Source organism: Lithobates pipiens, unplaced genomic scaffold (assembly GCF_037356315.1).
Source record: "Lithobates pipiens isolate NorthernLeopardFrog02 unplaced genomic scaffold, aLitPip1_a1.2 Scaffold_16, whole genome shotgun sequence".
Lineage (NCBI taxonomy): Eukaryota > Metazoa > Chordata > Amphibia > Anura > Ranidae > Lithobates > Lithobates pipiens.
In genome coordinates this window covers 152,303,902-152,322,893 of record NW_027507748.1, presented here as the reverse complement: position 1 = coordinate 152,322,893, position 18,992 = coordinate 152,303,902, and the positions used below count along the sequence as shown (strand labels likewise).

At 44.7% G+C, this 18,992-nt stretch overlaps 1 protein-coding gene across 3 annotated transcripts in view; it reads left to right on the top strand.

Moving 5' to 3' along the window:
• Nucleotides 1-18,992, top strand: part of LOC143982165 (septin-5-like) — a 106,417-nt gene that overhangs the window by 66,358 nt on the left and 21,067 nt on the right. For all 3 annotated transcript variants that reach the window (XR_013274408.1, XM_077480636.1, XM_077480635.1), the window contains exons 6-7: nt 11,873-12,007; nt 12,742-12,859. Coding sequence is in view for 2 of the 3 variants with exons in the window: in XM_077480636.1 (XP_077336762.1) it covers nt 11,873-12,007; nt 12,742-12,859 (253 nt within the window). In the remaining variant the exon portion in view is untranslated. The remainder of the gene's footprint in view (nt 1-11,872; nt 12,008-12,741; nt 12,860-18,992) is intronic.

Below are 18,992 nucleotides of genomic sequence, written 5' to 3'. Positions count from 1 at the left end.
CCTTCACTAGCAGTGCATATTCACCTTTTCTTCACTCCCCCAACTACTCTGTTAAGATGTAAGATTTGAAGCCCTGGGAAGTTATGAGTTACTTTAACTGAATCTTACAGAGAGCTAAGGACTATTTCCCCACTCTGATATGACAGTAATGAGCCTATCACCAAGCCCCAATGCTGCTAAATGAGAGGAAAGGGAATGAGTCACATACTCATTAATACCTGGAAATACCAAGTAGAGATGGGCTGAACACCCTCTGGTACATCGGAACTGAACACTGGGACATCGCAAAAGTTCAGACCCGAACTCTGAACCCTATCAACCAGGCAGGCTCATGCCGATATAGGGTGGCAGAGTGGCACCACTGCGCGAATCGCCGTACCCGTACGGTGGCTCCTTTAAGAGCCATAGCAGGTGCATGCCCGATGCACATCGGGGGGACCTGATGCATGTGGCCTGTGTGAGCGATCACCACTGGCCACCCCCAATCACGGACACGAGAGCCAGAATAGGGATTTGTATGTGTAAACACACAAATCCCTGTTCTGACAGGGGAGGAGAGACAGGTCACATGTTCCTAAGTAGAAACAGCGATCTGGCTCCTCCTCTACTCAGTACCATTCCCTCACAGTTAGAAACACACCTAGGGAACACACTTAACCCATTAATCGCCCCCTAGTGTTAACCCCTTCCTTACCAGTTACATTTATACAGTAATCAGTGCATTTTTATAGCACTGATTGCTGTATAAATGTCAATGGTCCCAAAAAAGTGTCAAAAGTGTCTGCCCGCCGCAATGTCACAGTCTCTCTACAAATTTCAGAACACCGCCATTACTAGTAAAAAATAAATAAATAAATAAATAAATAAAAATGCCATAAAAATGCAATAAATCTATCCCATATTTTGTAGACGCTATAACTTTTGCGCTGTCACAAACATATTTCAATGAGTAACATCCAACACTAGATAATGAATATTATGAAAAAAAAACAAAATATATGAAATTGTAGTCAGAGTCTTCAAGCGGGAAACGCGATGCTCCTAAGAACCAAGGCCTGAGGTGTGCCTTGGCCTAGCTGGTCAGTATGCCTGAGAAGAGGGCATACCCTGAATGTAAGAATAAGAACAAAATACTATGAGAATGTATAAAAATGGGGAACGGGTGGGTGGGAACCCAGAAAACCTACCGACACTGGCCCTGACAGAGGAGGAGGTTTAAATAGCCCTCTCAGGCTCCTCCTACAAATACAGGCTGGCCTGCGGCCAGCCTTCAACTTGTAGTCAGAGTCTTCAAGCGGGAAACGCGATGCTCCTAAGAACCAAGGCCTGAGGTGTGCCTTGGCCTAGCTGGTCAGTATGCCTGAGAAGAGGGCAAAAGACACAAAATTTAGGTGAAGAAGGGAAGATAAAGAACCATCACGGATAAAGGTGTGCTCCCGGACGGCAGCAGTACGTATCCAGCAAGTAACTGGAAAGTGTTCGCAAAGGCAAAAGAACACACCGACTCCTGACTTGGCGATGAGAAGGAACCCCCTATCGAACCTGTGACATTACCCTAACTCAACTGAACATCCCCTGAAAGATTGAAATGAGCCAGATGCCCGTGACACCTAGACCCGAGAATGAACTGCTTGTGAAATGAGAGGCTATGAGAGGGGAATGGAACAAGGCCTGGTCCGAGGAAAACCCCTGCAAAAGATCGCAAAATACCCCAATGCAACACCAGTGAAATAGCCCAGAGACATACCCCCCCCAAGAGGGTAAGTGGCAAAAGACCCCTAGCAGGAGTGTGAAAAGCTGGAAACCTGATGGATGTGACGGAGTAAGCGGATAAGGCCCATGCATCATGGCAATAATACTGTCAACCTGGAGAAACCATACCGGACGCAGGACCCAGGTCCCACGGATACGATCGGGTCACGCTACAGCCTGAACCCAACAGCTGGGACAGAATTCTGAACCAAGGAGGGCCAAACCCCCTTCCAGGGAATAGTCCCCATGGCATGAAACAGATATACCCAAGCCTCCCCTACTTGGAACAAGTTTGGGATCGGAAAAGACGACTGGACTGATGTCCCTAAGTGGAACTCCAGGCAATAAGTTCAACAAGATCACAGCCAAGAGTGGAATCCAAAACCATTGTGACATCTGCCCAACCTACCCCCCAAGGACCGACACAGGGACGTGGCTTAACCCTTTCATGACTAAGCCTATTTTTGGAATTTGGTGTTTACAAGTTAAAATACATATTTTTTGCTAGAAAATTACTTGGAACCCCCAAACATTATATAGATTTTTTTAGCAGAGGCTCTAGAGAATAAAACGGAGATTGTTGCAATATTTTATGTCACACGGTATTTGCGCAGTGGTGTTTTAAACGCAACTTTTTGGGAAAAGGGACACTTTCGTGAATAAAAAAAAAACAAAACAGTAAAATTAGCCCAATTTTTTTGCGAAATGTGAAAGATAATGTTACGCCGAGTAAATAGATACCAAACATGTCACACTTTATAATTGCACGCACTTGTAGATTGACGACAAAGTACGGTACCTAAAAATCTCAATAGGCGACGCTTTAAAATTTTTTTACGGTTACCAGGTTAGCGTTACAGAGGAGGTCTACTGCTAGAATTATTGCTCTCGCTCTGACGATCGCGGCGATACCTCACATGTGTGACTTGAACACCGTTTACGTACGCGGGCGCGACTTCCGTATGCGTTTTCTTTGCTTCGCGAGCTCGCGGGGACGGCGGGCGCTTTGAAAATTTTTTTTTTATTTTTTTATTTATTTTATTTATTTTTAAATGACTAAATTGTTTAAAAAAAAAAAAAAAAAATTTGATCACTTTTATTGCTGTCACAAGGAATGTAAACATCCCTTGTGACAGTAATAGGTGGTGACAGGTACTCTTTATGGAGGGATCGGGGGTCTAAAAGACCCCCCACCCCTCCTTTACACTTCAATGTATTCAGATCGCCGAAAACTGCGATTCTGAATACCGGATATTTTTTTAAAACCGGCGCCATTGGCAGCCGAGTAAACGGGAAGTGACGTCATGACGTCGCTTCCGTGTTTACGATGAGGAGACTGGAACGAAGCCGATTACGGCTTCGTTCCAGTTCCTCCCCAGCAGCCAGAGCCGACGGATCTTTAATCGGTGCTCCCGATCGAGCGGGAGCACCGGTAACAGCGGCGAGAGGCGGCGGGAGGGGGGGACGTCCCCTCCCGCTCCTCCGGCATAACAGCCGAGCGGCTTTTAGCCGCATCGGTTGTTATGCCTGGATAGCCCTATCGCCTGCTGTAAAAAACGGTACCGGGATGATGCCTGCAGGTGCGGGCATCATCCCGGTATAACCCCCGGAAGCCGAGTACGCAGATGTGCGTACGCTCGGCGGGAAAGGGTTAACAAACACCCTGAGAGAGACTATACAACCCTGGGCAGTAACCAGGGCCTCAACACAACAGGACATCAACTAAAGGAAACATATTTTTTTTTTTTTGACTGCTTCTGACCCAAGGGTGAGCCCAGTGGTGAAAAGACATCAGCACCAAACGACTAGCCCCCAACAACGGCCGGGCTGAAGGAAATGATAGCAAGCATGGATGATATCGGTAAGGATGCCAAGACGGCCCAACCTGAACACAAACTAGAGAAAAGACAGACAACCAGACATGAGAACAACAATACCCCCCTGCCTAACTAAGAATGAAACATGAGCAGAAAAGTCAAGACCACTGCACGTAAAAGAACCTGACGGCCGGACCCCCCCCCCCCCCCACCCAACATGTGAGTGGTAAGTGAGCCCGAGTAACCTGCAGTGCAGAGGCAGGTAATTAACTGAAAACTCAGGGCTAGTGTACCCACAGGCCGTGGTGGGTAGTCGTATGGATGTGGTGAATGAACATGCAACGTATGACGTATGGTATACGGGCGAGAAGATTGAGGACAACAATCAATTAATAAACGAAACCTCAGCCCGTATGGATCTATAGACGTGACAGATCCTGACATGTGAGCCCTAGCTACCTGACCCAGGAACAAAACATGACACAGACACGATGGGACATGACAATCAACAAGGACGAACGACTACCAGAGTATGCCCTGAGTCAACAACACCCCTCTGAGAAACTCTGAGACTGAACACCAAGTCTGAAATACCATGACAGGCATGCTGGCAGCAACACAGACAGAAAACGCTGAGACAGAAAACACTGAGACAGAAAACGCTGAGACAGAAAATGACATGCCATGATGAAAAATACCATGACAGAAAACGCTGAAACTAACCGCTGAAGCAGACACGTAGTGACAGAAACAGAGGCATAACGCAATGACAGCAACAACCAAAACTGAAACGCTGAGGCATAAATGAAAGGCCGAAATCTTGGGCCAGAAATGCTATAACAGAAAAACTGCGACAGCGACGCAACAGCAAAAACCTGGCCAGAAATGCGAAGCCCGAAAACACACTGAGACTGAATGCAAAGACAGAAATCCTGGTTCAGAACGCCATGACAGAAATCCTGGTACAGAACGCCATGACAGAAATCCTGGTTGAGAACGCCATGACGGAAATCCTGGTTGAGAACGCCATGACGGAAATCCTGGTTGAGAACGCCATGACGGAAATCCTGGTTGAGAACGCCATGACGGAAATCCTGGTTGAGAACGCCATGACAGAAAATCCTGGTCGAGAACGCCATGACTGAAATCCCGGTCGAGAACGCCATGACGGAAATCCTGGTCGAGAATGCCATGACGGAAATCCTGGTCGAGAATGCCATGACGGAAATCCTGGTCGAGAATGCCATGACGGAAATCCTGGTCGAGAACGCCATGACGGAAATCCTGGATCAGAAACGCCATGACGGAAATCCTGGATCAGAAACGCCATGACAGAAATCCTGGTTCAGAATGCCATGACAACAGCAGTCCAGGGGCAGACAGAAGTCCAAGGGCAGAAAGCTACGACAGACATGCCGGGGCAGAACGCTATCACAGGCATCCAGGGGCCGAAACGCTATGCCAGACATGCCGGCCAGAACGCTATGACTGAAAGCTGGACAGACCGCTATGACAAAAATGCCAGACAGACCGCTGACAGGAGATGCTGCGCCGAACCCTGTGACGGAAATGCAGCGCCGAACACTGTGACGGAAATGCAGCGTCGAACGCTGTGACGGAAATGCAGCGCCGAACGCTGTGACGGAAATGCAGCGCCGAACGCTGTGACGGAAAAGCAGCGCAGAACGCTGTGACGGAAAAGCAGCGCAGAACGCTGTGATGGAAAAGCAGCGCAGAACGCTGTGACGGAACGCTGCGACAGGAACGCCGTGACAGAAATGCTAGACTGAGCGCTGTGACAGAAATGTCACGTGGAGCTAAGGCGGGGGGTGGGGGAAACCCGCCACGTGGAGCTCAGGCGGGTGGGGAGACCCGCCACGTGGAGCTCAGGCGAGTGGGGAGACCCGCCACGAGGTGCTCAGGCGGGTGAGGAGACCCGCCACGTGGAGCTCAGGCGGGGGGGGGGGGACCCACCACGTGGAGCTCAGGAGGCCAACCATGTGGAGCTCAGAGGGGGGGGGGACCCAACATGTGGAGCTCAGGAGGCCCACCATGTGGAGCTCAGAGGGGGGGGGGGAGAGACCCAACACGTGGAGCTCAGGAGGCCCACCATGTGGAGCTCAGAGGGGGGGGGGGAGAGACCCAACACGTGGAGCTCAGGAGGCTCACCACGTGGAGCTCAGAGGGGGGGGAGACCCAACACGTGGAGCTCAGGAGGCCCACCACGTGGAGCTCAGAGGGGGGGGGGGGACCCAACATGTGGAGCTCAGGAGGCCCACCACGTGGAGCTCAGAGGGGGGGGGGGGAGACCCAACATGTGGAGCTCAGGAGGCCCACCATGTGGAGCTCAGGAGTGTTATTAGATGTGTGAAATTGCTTCGGGTGCCCTTTGCACATTGTACTTTACAGTTTAGTCAGGTAAAAACATAAACATAAAACATAATTTGAATGAGCTGCAAAATTCTTTTGTGAATATAAGTAATATTGACGAGTATCTGTAACCCATATTTTTTTTTTTTTTGGATAGAGCAGTAAGGGACAGCTCAAATCTCAGATCATTTTGCGGTTCGTGAGATTAAAAATATTTCTCATGGAAACCATAATTATGGGTCAGAAAGTGAAGAAATACAACATGTACTGTTCTCACCAGAAGAAGAGCTGGAGGGGGAATCTTCCAATAAGGACACCTGGTGATAACTGATTAAATTAGAAATTTTTCACTTACAGTATTTAAAGCTAAAACGCGATCACTACAAATGCACTTCATTTAGCAGGTAGTGTTATGATCATCGTACTGGAAAAATCCCTGTGCAGCTGCTAATTTAATACAGACAAACAACCACTGCTTAGCTGTTTAACCGACATGCCCTATCCACTGATTGTGGAACAATAAGGGGAATAAAACTATTTTGTTGTAAGGGTTTGATCAATCCTCCGTACTCATGTATGTACTCAGTACTTGTAGAGCACCCATTCAGAGCCCCTGTCCCCTTTTACAGCAAAGTTGGAAATATTTCATTATTCAAGTGACTACAGGAATACATATAATGATTGCACCGGGTAAGGTATTAACAAACTTGTGATCCAGCTCAGCGTATGGAGCAGTGCATAATTCATATCCCCTTTGGTTTACCTGCACATAGTTCTAAAAACTTTACTGCAGGAAAAAACGCCTATGTGAGGGGGGGGGGGGGGAGGGGGGAGCCAGCGCAGCCAAAAACCTCCCCCTTCCCCCGCCAGGAGAACCGACAGGTATACTGCATATGTAAGGGGGGAGGGGGGGCCGGCGCGGCCGATTACCTCCCCCTCCCCCCGTCAGGAGAATCGGCGGAACGCAGCATATGTGGGGGGGGGGGGTGGGGAGACGGCGCGGCCGATAACCTCCCCCTCCCCCCGCGAGGAGAAACGGCGGGTGCTCCGTACCTGCGAGGGGAGAGGGGGAGCCGGCGGCGGCAGACTATCTCCACCTCCCCTCACCAGGAGAATCGTATCCGAGACCCACCAGGCGTGCGGCTCCCTTGTGGGAATGATGCATGGAGAGCGGAGCTGGCGGGCGGCTCCCTCGTGGAGCTACATGCAAGGGGAGTAGGTGAACAACCCCTTCCCCAATGAGAGGCGGAACATAACGGAAGGACGCCCCCCTCTCCCCCCGGCATGAGCACCAGGAGAAGGGGGCGGGCGGCACGCCAGCCAGAGCTGTGGGTGGTGAAGGGAGGAAGTAGGACGGACGGATGGATGAACTGTCTCGTCCCCCCCATACCTGAACGCCGGGAGAAGCAACCGCCACCCCCCTCCCTGCTGGAACACATGGTTGAACACGGGGGGTGACGGCAGGTTGGCCTCCACAAGCTAGTGGACCCAGGGATGAGGGAGGGAGGCAGGCAGGCAGGCAGGCAGGCAGGCGACCGCCACTCTGAAAAGACATGCTTCCACCCAGAAAACCTACCGACACTGGCCCTGACAGAGGAGGAGGTTTAAATAGCCCTCTCAGGCTCCTCCTACAAATACAGGCTGGCCTGCGGCCAGCCTTCAACTTGTTCAATTAAATAAGCAATAATAAGCAATGCTCCAATATAATGGAATAATAATGCAATATAAATTATTGCTAGTATAATTATTTGCTATGAATAATACTTGTTTCATAAGGCAACTTTATAAATAAGCCCTATTTTCTTTTTCTCAGTAATGAAAATAAAGGGGAAAAAATCATTGTCTCTGCTCATTGTTCACTTGTGACATGAGTCACCAGTCTCCTGAAAACACCCACAGGTACCATGGTCAGTATTATCTTGTTTTTTATGTCCGAGACTTTAAAAATGAATGACCAGGTAGAATGTGTAATGGAGTTCTTAAAAAAAAAAAAAAATCTCTTGTTAAAGATACTATTCATCAGCAAATTAACTTATATTTACCCTTTTACAGATGAACAAAAACTGGCTTCTAAGATGCTCATGAAATCTATATCTATCTATAGATAGATATATATATATATATATATATATATATATATATATATATATATATATATATACCATACACATAATGATGTGCAGAGGCCTTAGAAATTAATTATCCTTAACCCCAATAGTTCTGACAGTGCAAAAGTTATAGCGTCTACAAAATAGGGGATAGATTTATTGCATTTTTATTTATTTATTTATTTATTTTTTTACTAGTAATGGCGGTGATCTGCGATTTGTAGAGAGACTGTGACATTGCGGCGGACAGACACTTTTGACACTTTTTTGGGACCATCAACATTTATAAAGCAATCAGTGCTATAAAAAATGCACTGATTACTGTATAAATGTCACTGGTAAGGAAGGGGTTAACACTAGGGGGCGATCAAGGGGTTAAGTGTGTTCCCTAGGTGTGTTTCTAACTGTGAGGGGATGGTACTGAGTAGAGGAGGAGCCAGATTGCTGTTCCTACTTAGGAAAATGCGACCTGTCTCTCCTCCCCTGTCAGGACAGGGATTTGTGTGCTTACACACACAAATCCCTATTCTGGCTCTTGTGCCCGTGATCGCGGGTGGCCAGCGGCGATCGCTCACACCGGCCACATGCATCGGGTCCCCCCGCTGTGCATTGGGCATGGGGGGAGGGGATATGTGAGACATGACACTGATCACCGCTCCCGATTAGAGGGAGCTGTGATCAGTGTCAGTGTTACTAGGCAAAATGGGGAAATGCTTGTTTACAGCATTTCCCTGTTTTTCCTCTCCATAAGACCATCATGGGTATCCCCGCGGACACCGAGTCCGCGGAACCCGCAATCACACTCACGGAGCTCGTGGTGGCACGCGCGCACACGCAAACCTCTGCTTAAAGGGCAAAACGTTAATATGCCTGAACGTGCCCTTCTGCCATCATAGATCAGCCTGAGCCGGCCGGAAATCGATTAAAATAAAACAATACTGCATCTGTACACAAAAAATGACATTAAAATTTCCCGCAATACATTACCATTGCCGGAAATAGAAAAATGAAAAAAAATTGTTTGGAATCCCCCCCCAAAATTCATACCAGACCCGTATCTGAGCATACAGCCTGGCAGGCCAGGAAAGGGGGGGACAAGCAAGCCCGCCCCTCCTGAACCATATCAGGCTACATGCCCTCAACATGCCCTCCCATCCCAAAATACCTTGTCCCCATGTTGATGTGGACAAGGGCCTCTTCCCAACAACCCTGGGCCCCCGGTTCTCACCCCCCCCCCCCCCCATGTTAATGAGTTTTTGACAATTCCTTAATTTAAAAAAAAAAAGTCCCACAATGTAGATCCATCATCAATCACGCCACCTGCCGCCACCGCTGGACCCGAAAAAAAAAAGATCTGCCTGCAACGAAGGCTAAATTGCCAACTACATTTGGCAATTCTTATATAGGTAAGGGGTGGGGCCACCTGGCAAAGTCACCTGCTGGCACTGCCCCATGGGACATCACCAACCAGTGAATGCTTGGTTGGTGACATCACAAGGGGGTGTGCCTTGAGGAGGGTGCAAAGCCAACAGAGACAAAGAAAATTAAATGGCCAGGGCTGGTATTTCAGTTGAGATCTCAGTAAGGATTTTAGGAGTATTTTCTTTGCTTTTGGCTGCTAATGAAAGGTGAATATGATATGAAGGTGATATGTGTTGTTGAGGAGGACGCAATAAAACAAACGTTACTTTGCTCTGTGTGGAAAAGCATGTTTTTCTTTTAAAGTTCAAGAGAAATATAAAGTTAGTTATTTTGACGGATCTCGGATACCACTGCTGGGCATCTCCGCCAGACCTGTGTCTCCTGTCCTCCAAACGCACCCGCAGCCTGCAGATTCGCCATAACCAGCCCTTAACCCCTCAATCACGAGACAAGCCACACAGGAGTTGAGGATTAAACATCCAGAGCATAAACTGTTTATTAAGTGCCTTAGCCTGGTCATAGAGGGGGTAGGGGACAAGGAAGAACCAATGGAAACTCAACACTTGTATATTCAAACAACTACAGTTGAAGCACATGAAGGGATTATGACAAGCAGGCAGCCCCTCCTTACACATCCCCTGCTGGGATGTGTCTCCAGACCAGATCTTTTTTTCTACATGCCATGACCCAACACAATTAAACACAGCAACGGGGGGGGGGGGGGGGGATGGGGGAGAAGGGATGTAGCATTACATTACATTATCTCAATTCCACTTTGTCCCCAATTCTTGCAGCCCCATGCTTTGGGAATATTGCCATCTTGTATATGTCTTTATCAGCTAAAAGTACATTGTTTGTGGAATAAAAGTATATGTTTAGCCCAGCCGGGCCAATAGGTTTAGGTAGCCAGGAACGACTCCACAAGCCCAGCCACAGATAACGCATTCACCCGGTTCTGATGAACTGGCGACTCTGGACACATATGTCTGGAGGTGGCATCTTCTCCAGGTGGTGGGAGACGGCAAGTAGCCCTCCAAATCTCATGTTCTTTGCTGGGCCATAGTCTGTGGGTAGGTGGCGGTGGGTAGGTGGCGAGCCCACAGCCCCTTCCAAAACACACAGTGACAGTGTGTTCTGTCACAGTTATGATATACTGTTTGGTTAATCATATAAGAAGTTTGTATCAAAACAAACTTTTTTTTTTTTTTTTTTATAATGCTTGTGTCACCTGTAAAACAAATTAAGAATAAACTGTTATCTTTGGTAGTAAAAAGTTATCCCTTTGTCGTCTAGCTCTTAGCTGCCCCTCTAGTGAAAGAAGTGCATGCAGTATATGGTATGCACGTATGCGTGTAAGTTCAGCCTGCACTAAGGAAGGGGAAAAACTTTGAGTTCTCTCATATTTCTGTTTTATTGAGTGGTATGCTTCTAATATGAAATGATATGCTCCTTCTTGTGGAGAGGAATACTTCTATGGAGTGATATGTCCCTTCTATAGAGTGATATGCTCCTTGTATGGAGTAATATGCTCCATCTATGAAGTTATATGCTCCTTTTATGGAGGGGCATGCTCCTTTTATGGAGGGGCATGCTCCTTCTATGAAGTGGTATGCTCCGTCTATGGAGTGGTATGCTCCTTCTATGGAGTGGTATGCTCCTTCTATGGAGTGGTATGCTCCTTCTATGGAGTGATATGCTGCTTCTATGGAGTTCTATGGAGTGGTATGCTGCTTCTATGGAGTGGTATGCTGCTTCTATGGAGTGGTATGCTCCTTCTATGGAGTGATATGCTCCTTCTATGGAGTGATATGCTGCTTCTATGGAGTGGTATGCTGCTTCTATGGAGTGGTATGCTCCTTCTATGGAGTGGTATGCTCCTTCTATGGAGTTCTATGGAGTGGTATGCTGCTTCTATGGAGTGGTATGCTCCTTCTATGGAGTGATATGCTGCTTCTATGGAGTGGTATGCTCCTTCTATGGAGTGATATGCTGCTTCTATGAAGTGATATGCTCCTTGTATAGAGTGATATGCTCCTTCTATGGAGCGGTATGCTTTTCTATATAACATTTTACTCCATATGCTCTTATATTGAGTAATATGCTCCATCTATGATGTTATAAGTTCCTTCTATGGAGTGATGATTTTCTTCAATGCAGTGGTATGGTCCATCTATGATGGGATATGTTCCATTTGTAGAATGGTATACTCGATCAGTGAAGTGGTAAGCTCCATCTATGTAGTAATATGGTTCCCAAACTTCCTGCTTTAAAAATTAGATTTGTATTGAAAGTTATAAAACAATGGGTTGTTTCTCTGAAAACCTGCTTGATTGTTACTGTTTGTCTAATCAAAAAGCATTAAGAACAGGTTATAAACCTTTTTTTTTGATTGTTTTTGTTTAGCTGGAAGCCTGTTGCTGATTATATTGACCAACAATTTGAGCAATACTTTAGAGATGAGAGTGGACTAAATCGCAAGAATCTCCAGGATACACGAGTACATTGCTGTTTATATTTTCTGTCTCCACTTGGACACGGGTACATATATCTTTACTTATTACTAATATACATTTTTAAAAGTGTAGCTCTGGACATGTTTGCTTTTAGAGATGTATCAGTTATGCAATAGATTCAGCAATTTTTTTTGCTGACCTAATACTCGGATTATTATTACTTTAGGCACGTATTTTTGTGGGGAAATTTTTCTGTAACTATTTTTGGACGAATTATATTTTAGCACATTATATTTTTTCTATATCTTGTATTATCAGTGTTTTATTAGCACAATAGAATTTTTTGGGACCTTTAATTTAAGGGTTAGGATATGGTTAGGTTTAGGGGTTAGCGTAAAGTGAACCTGTGCTTGGCCTATGTAGGGCAAAGTAACAGGTTCACTTAACTTATCTTTGATCCAGCAACACAAACTTACCTTAGGAGGATGGGGAATGGTCATGTGCCCCACTCATACCCAAAAGTACCAGGTATGCCTCTTTGCTGGCAGGGGAGTAGAGGGAGGGGCAGAAGTAATCAAACTCTCAGCTCAGGAATCCTGATCAGACCAACCGAATCAACAACCACAGTGGAGCCGAAAACGTAATTTACCTAGCAGCCTAGCTAGGAGGGTGCTACATAATCATTAGTTATAGCAATAATTCAGTTGGTCCAGCTTTTGCATATCTGTATGAACTTGTATTGCGAATTACCCTTGGATCAATCTGCATGTGTTCACATTGCAGACATTCTTAATAAAGATTATTATTGTATTTTTGCAGTTTGCGACCTCTAGATGTAGAGTTTCTACGAGCACTACAGGACCGGGTGAACATTGTGCCAATTTTGGGAAAGGCGGACACTCTGACACCTAAAGAACTTATTCAGAAAAAACAAAGGGTAAGAAAGTGCACCCACACATATGTACATTGATCAGCAATAACTTTATGACCACCCACCTAATATTGAGTAGGTCTCCTTTTTGTCACACAGCCCCTTTTGTCACCAAAACAGCCCTGACCCATTGAGACATGAGCGCCACTTGGCCTCTGAAGGTATGCTGTGTTAACTGACACCAAGTCAGTAGAGATCCTTTAAGTTCTGTAAGTTGCGAGGTGGGGTCTCCATAGATTGGGATTGCTTTTCCAGCACATCCCACAGTTGTTCGATTGGTTTGGAGAATTTGGAGGCCAAGTAAACACCTCAAACTTGTGGTTTTGTTCCTCAAACTATTCTTGAACTATCTTTTCAGTGTGGGAGGGGCCAATATCCTGCTGAGAGAGTCCACTGCCATCGGGGGAGTACTGTTTCCATCAAGGGGTTACATGGCCAACAACAATGTTTAGGTAGGTGGTACAAGTCAAGTAACATCCACATGAATGGCAGGACCCAAGGTTTTCTGCCAACTTGCCTTCTTCCTATACTGCATCCTGGTGTCATCACTTCCCCAGGTAAGCAACATGCACACACCTGGCCATCACCTGGATGTAAAAGAAAACATGATTTATCAGAGCAGGCCACCTTCTTCGATTGCTGATTCAGATTCTCATGTCCCCATTGTTGGCTCTTTTGGCGACAGGGGTCAGCATGGGCACCCTGACTAGTCTATGCAGCTCCATGCACAAAGAACCGTGATACCACTTTTTTCTGCTTTCAACACATCAACTTCATGGACAACTTTACTTTCTGCTTAATATGTTCCTATTGTAACAAGATAATCAATGTTATTCAATTTACCTGTTAGTGGTCATAAAGTTTTGGCTGATCTGTGCAACTGTATGTGTGTGTATATATATATATATATATATATATATATATATATATATATATATATATATATTACGGTATGTATAATACAATATTGTACATATACACAGGAAAGTACTGAGAACATTTGGCTTTGGGGCAAACACAACCCATAAGCCTTATTAAAGTAAGCATGGATTTCTGTAGGCTAAATAATGTTTAGCTCCAGTACTAACAAAAGAACACTTTTGGCTCCCTGTGTTCTATTTCCTGCATTGATGATAAGAAATCACATCACTAATGCTCAGTGGGGTCTGACTGCATGGCATTTAATTCTCATTATCTTAGCTAACACCACAGGATTATCATTCTCTGCATGTGTTTAACAAGAAATCAGTTAATGGAATTACTATCACTTATTTATAAAGAGCATTTTCCACAATGCTGTACATCAAGGTTACAAGAAACACTAAATATGATAAAACAACTGAGATATAGATGAAGTAGAGTCAAAAACTGAGCACATGAGCACACCAGATGATCATCATCTAATTTTCTGATTTATGTAGTTTTTGGAAATGATTGGGCTAAATTCAGACACTCCCAGCCAGTCAGAACGCAAGTAAATGCCACACGTCAACAAAAGCAGAACTCGGAACATCCCCTCCTTCATTGATCGATGCAATACATGCTGAGCACTACCACCTCAAGACCGACCCTCTAACGTGCTCAAGCGAAGAATATTTATATACATCTTAATTAGAATCTTGCAAAAATACATATACATATAGATGTATGTGTGTGTATACTCTATATTATATACAGGGCTTTTTTCCAGTGGGAACATGGGGGGAATGCAGTTCCGGCACCTCCAGCACTACATGCATATAATGCTAAGAGGGTGCCAGGGTGTACTGGAGAGTCTATTGATGCTGGCTACTGGGGCATCTACTTGCTGGTGATGGCTTATTGTTGCTAGGGGGACATTTGTTGGCAGGCGTACATTGTTTGAAAAATATACGAACTCCTGCGCTTATGGAGAGATTCTGACAAAGAGAACTGCAGCTTCTACCAATAAATCCACCAAAGGTGGAAATAGAAAAAAATGGAAGATAGGAGGATAGAAGTGGCGCTGTTCTAGTGTGAAGGATTTTGAACCCCTGGCTAGTAAAGGGTGAATTCCTTGTGGAATAACTGTGCAGGTATTGCAAATAAATGTGCAAATGTACAAATATTCTGAATGATTGTGACAACAACCTATCTGAATGATTGTGATAACAACTAACAACCTGGTGTGATATTACTAAAATGCAAATTGGTGAACAATCCAACCTTTGATAAATATATATTCCTCCTGTGCAAAAAACAATACTAAAAGCAACGAACTGCTGTGATAATTATATATGATTTATTATCACAGCAGTTAGTTGCTTTTAGTACTGTGTTTTTTTGCATGGGAGGGATATATATTTATCAAAAGTTGGATTGTTCACCAATTTGCATTTTAGTAGTATCACACCAGGTTCTTGTCACAATCACTCACATTGTTTGTACATTTGCACATTTATTTGCAATACCTGCGCAGTTATTCCATCAGGAATTTTCCCTTTACTAGCCCGCGGTTCAAAATACTCCGCACTAGAAAAGTACCACTTCTATCCTCCAAACTTCCAGGCATACATTGTTGCTGGGGGAATCTATTGTTGCTGGGGCTGGGGTTCTTTTGTTGCTACCAGGACCTATTTTACTGCCTTTGATTAACAAATTCCATACAAACTACTTGGCACCAAAAATTACACTTGGTACTGTACTCTCTAAAAGGGGTGGTACTGGCAGATGGGTAGGGGGTGGAACCAAGGGATGGTGTTCGGAGGTGGGTAGGTTAACGGAGATAAGGGGGGTGAGTTAAAAGGGATAAGTACCTGCCCCTTTTCATAAATACAGTATATATATATATATATATATTACTGGAACCATGTCCTGTGGTCTGATGATAAACTTATTTGGTTCAGATGGTGTCAAGCGTGTGTATCGGCAACCAGGTGAGGAGTACAAAAACAAGTGTGTCTTGTCTACAGTCAAGCATGATGGTGAGAGTGTCATGGTCTGGGGCTGCATGAGTGCTGCCGACACTGGGTAGCTACAGTTCATTAAGGGAACCATGAGTGCCAACATGTACTGTGACATACTGAAGCAGAGCATGATCCCCTCCCTTTGGAGACTGGGCCGTAGGGGAGTATTCCAACATGATAACAACCCCAAACACACCTCCAAGACGACCACTGCCTTGCTAAAGAAGCTGAGGGTAAAGGTGATGAACTGGCCAAGCATGTCTCCAGACCTAAACCCTATTGAGCATCTGTGGGGCCTCTTCAAACAAAAGGTGGAGGATCGCAAGTTCGCTGACATCCACCAGCTCCGTGATGTCGTCATGGAGGAGTGGAAGAGGAGTGGAAGAAGACTCAAGTGGCAACCTGTGAAGTATGGTGAACTGCCCAAGAGGCTTAAGGCAGTGCTGGAAAATAATGGTAGCCACACAAAATATTGACACTTTGGGCCCAATTTGGACATTTTCACTTGGGGGTGTACATTAATGGCTGTGTGTTGAATTATTTTGAGGGGACAGCAAATTTACACTGTTATACAAGCTGTACACTCACTACTTTACATTGTAACAAAGTGTCATTTCTTCAGTGTTGTCACATGAAAATATATAACAAAATATTTACAAAAATGTGAGGGGTGTACTCACTTTGTGAGATACTATATATATATATATATATATATATATATATATATATATATATATATATATATATATATATATATACATATGTTGCTTCTTTAATCAGCTATTTAAGAACTATAATCACCCTATCCCCTAAAAAGGTCCAAAAACGAAAACTGCGGTAGAATAATAGCATGCAAAAAGAATCAAAGGGTGCACCACCTCGAGAAAACCTTTTCTTTCCGGTATGCCGTGATTCATTAATATTAGCTTAGGTGGGCCATAAAAAAGGTTTTTTTTTTGTTCAGCAGGTGGCTTGAATAAAAGAAAATGAAAAACCTGTAAGGTTCTATGGAACTTTGGTTGAGAAAGACTGGTCTAAATTGTGCAACATTTACCTGAAAGCAGTGTTGGATTTTGGGTCAGTTCACACCACTTGCAGTCCAGTGCATTTTTGTTCTGCATCAAAAACGCATGGAAAGTAGGTCATATGGTTTCCAATGGCATAGTTCACACCAGTGTAGTCAGTTCCAGGGTTTTTCAGTTCCAGAAAAAAAAGTAGAGCATGCTGCATTTTTCCTGCACTGGACTGTACTGGAACGCAGTAAAATGCACTGAAATGCACAGGATGCATCAAAAACGCACCAAAAAACTCACTGGACCCTGGTATAGTTTAAAAAAAAAAACAGGGAAAAAATAAGAAAAAAAGCCCCTGGAACGCATCCGGAGATGCATCAAAAATGCACCAAAACACACCGGAACGCATCAAGAACGTGTTAAAAACGCGCATGCAGAAACGCATCCAGAATGGATCTGGAGTGCATTTTTGTGGTGTGAACTGGCCCTATTAGACACCATCAAAGAGACTGTTTTCCCCTGTATCGGTATTGACCACACTTTTTTCCCTATCATTAGTAGAAGGTACATTTTTGTACATAAAGGTATTAACACAGGTACAGTATTTTAAATCAATCATTCTTGCCTGGGTGGGAATTGCAGAAGTGAGAGTGGGTACCTGTCAGAAAAAGGTACTTGCTTTCACAAAAGTTTATAAAGTAATTTTTTAAAGGGGGGGGGGCAGAAAAGGGGCATGAGGAGTACTTCCACTTTTAAGTGATAGTTTGCTATAAAAGGCAAAATAAATATAAAATACATTCATGACATCCACAATACATCCACATTTACCTGTACCTTTAAAATCTTTGCGGGCACAAAAGAGTGCCTTTGCTGTTTGAAAATCCTAACCAGCGTTCTCAGCCATGCATGCTGGACTACAGAAAGTTGCCTATTTATACCTTTCCTTTCCCCTCTCCACATGCATATATTGATTTCTTTCCCAGCAAAACAATGTTGCTGTCTGGCCAAACACTGTATGTGGGGAAAGGCTCTTGAAAGATGTAGTTCTGGGGACATGCCTATGACAGTAGGACCTGGCCGAATAAGCTTCCAGGGTAATGAGACAGCTATATAAATGCATGGAAAGGATAGGGAAAGATATAAGGGATCAGGTGCCTCAAAAGATAATCTAAACTAGAACTGTACCTACTGTACAGGTTTAGTAAATTAACCTAAAATTAATGAAATCTATCTTTACCTCGATGTTTGGCATAGATTTTTTTTTTTTTGGACAAGCCATTGTATGCCAGAATTCCATTAACTTTAACCACTACAATACAGGGCACTTTCACCCCCTTCCTTCCCAGCCCAATTTTCAGCTTTCAGCGCTCTAGCGCTTTCAGTGACAATTGCGCGGTCATGCTACACTGTACCCAAATGAAATTGTTATCATTTTGTTCGCACAAATAGAGCTTTATTTTGGTGTTATTTATTCACGACTCCGTTTTTTTTTTTTGCGATATAAGCGCAAAAAAAGCGGAAATTTGGAAAAAAAACAATATTTTCTTTTTTCTATTTGAAAAGAAATCCAATAAAATCAAATTTTGTCATAAATTTAAGCCAAAATGTATTCTGCTACATGTTTTTGGTAAAAAAAATTCCGTTAAGTGTATAATAATTGGTTTGTGTGATCACGGACATATGTACGCAAATGATCATGTACATATGTGTGCAGGTGATCACGTACATATGTGTGCAGATAATCATTGGGACATGTGATTTTAGTGGGACATATGTGGGGGACATGTTTTTATTATTAGGGACATGTGTTTTTATTATTTGGGGACATGTATGTTTTGGGGACATGTGTGTTTTGGGGACATATGTGGGGACTGTGTTTGTACTGTGTGGTGTGTTGTGTGTTTACACTACACTGATGATCAGTGAGTAAAAAGCTGTAAAAAGCAGCCCATACTCACTGATCATCAGCCGGCTGCAGCGTTCTGCTCTCCTCTCCTCAGCGGTGACTTCCGTGTGAGGAGAGGAGAGCCGATTGCCTAGCAACCGGCTGTTTGTTTACATCACATGACGGCCGTGATTGGACACGGCCGTCATGTGATCAGGAGGGCCAATCACAGAGCCCTCCTGCCGATCTGAGATGTGCCGTGTCCGGGTGACACGAGCACATCGGGATCTCGCCGCTGCGCGCGCGCGATCCCGCTA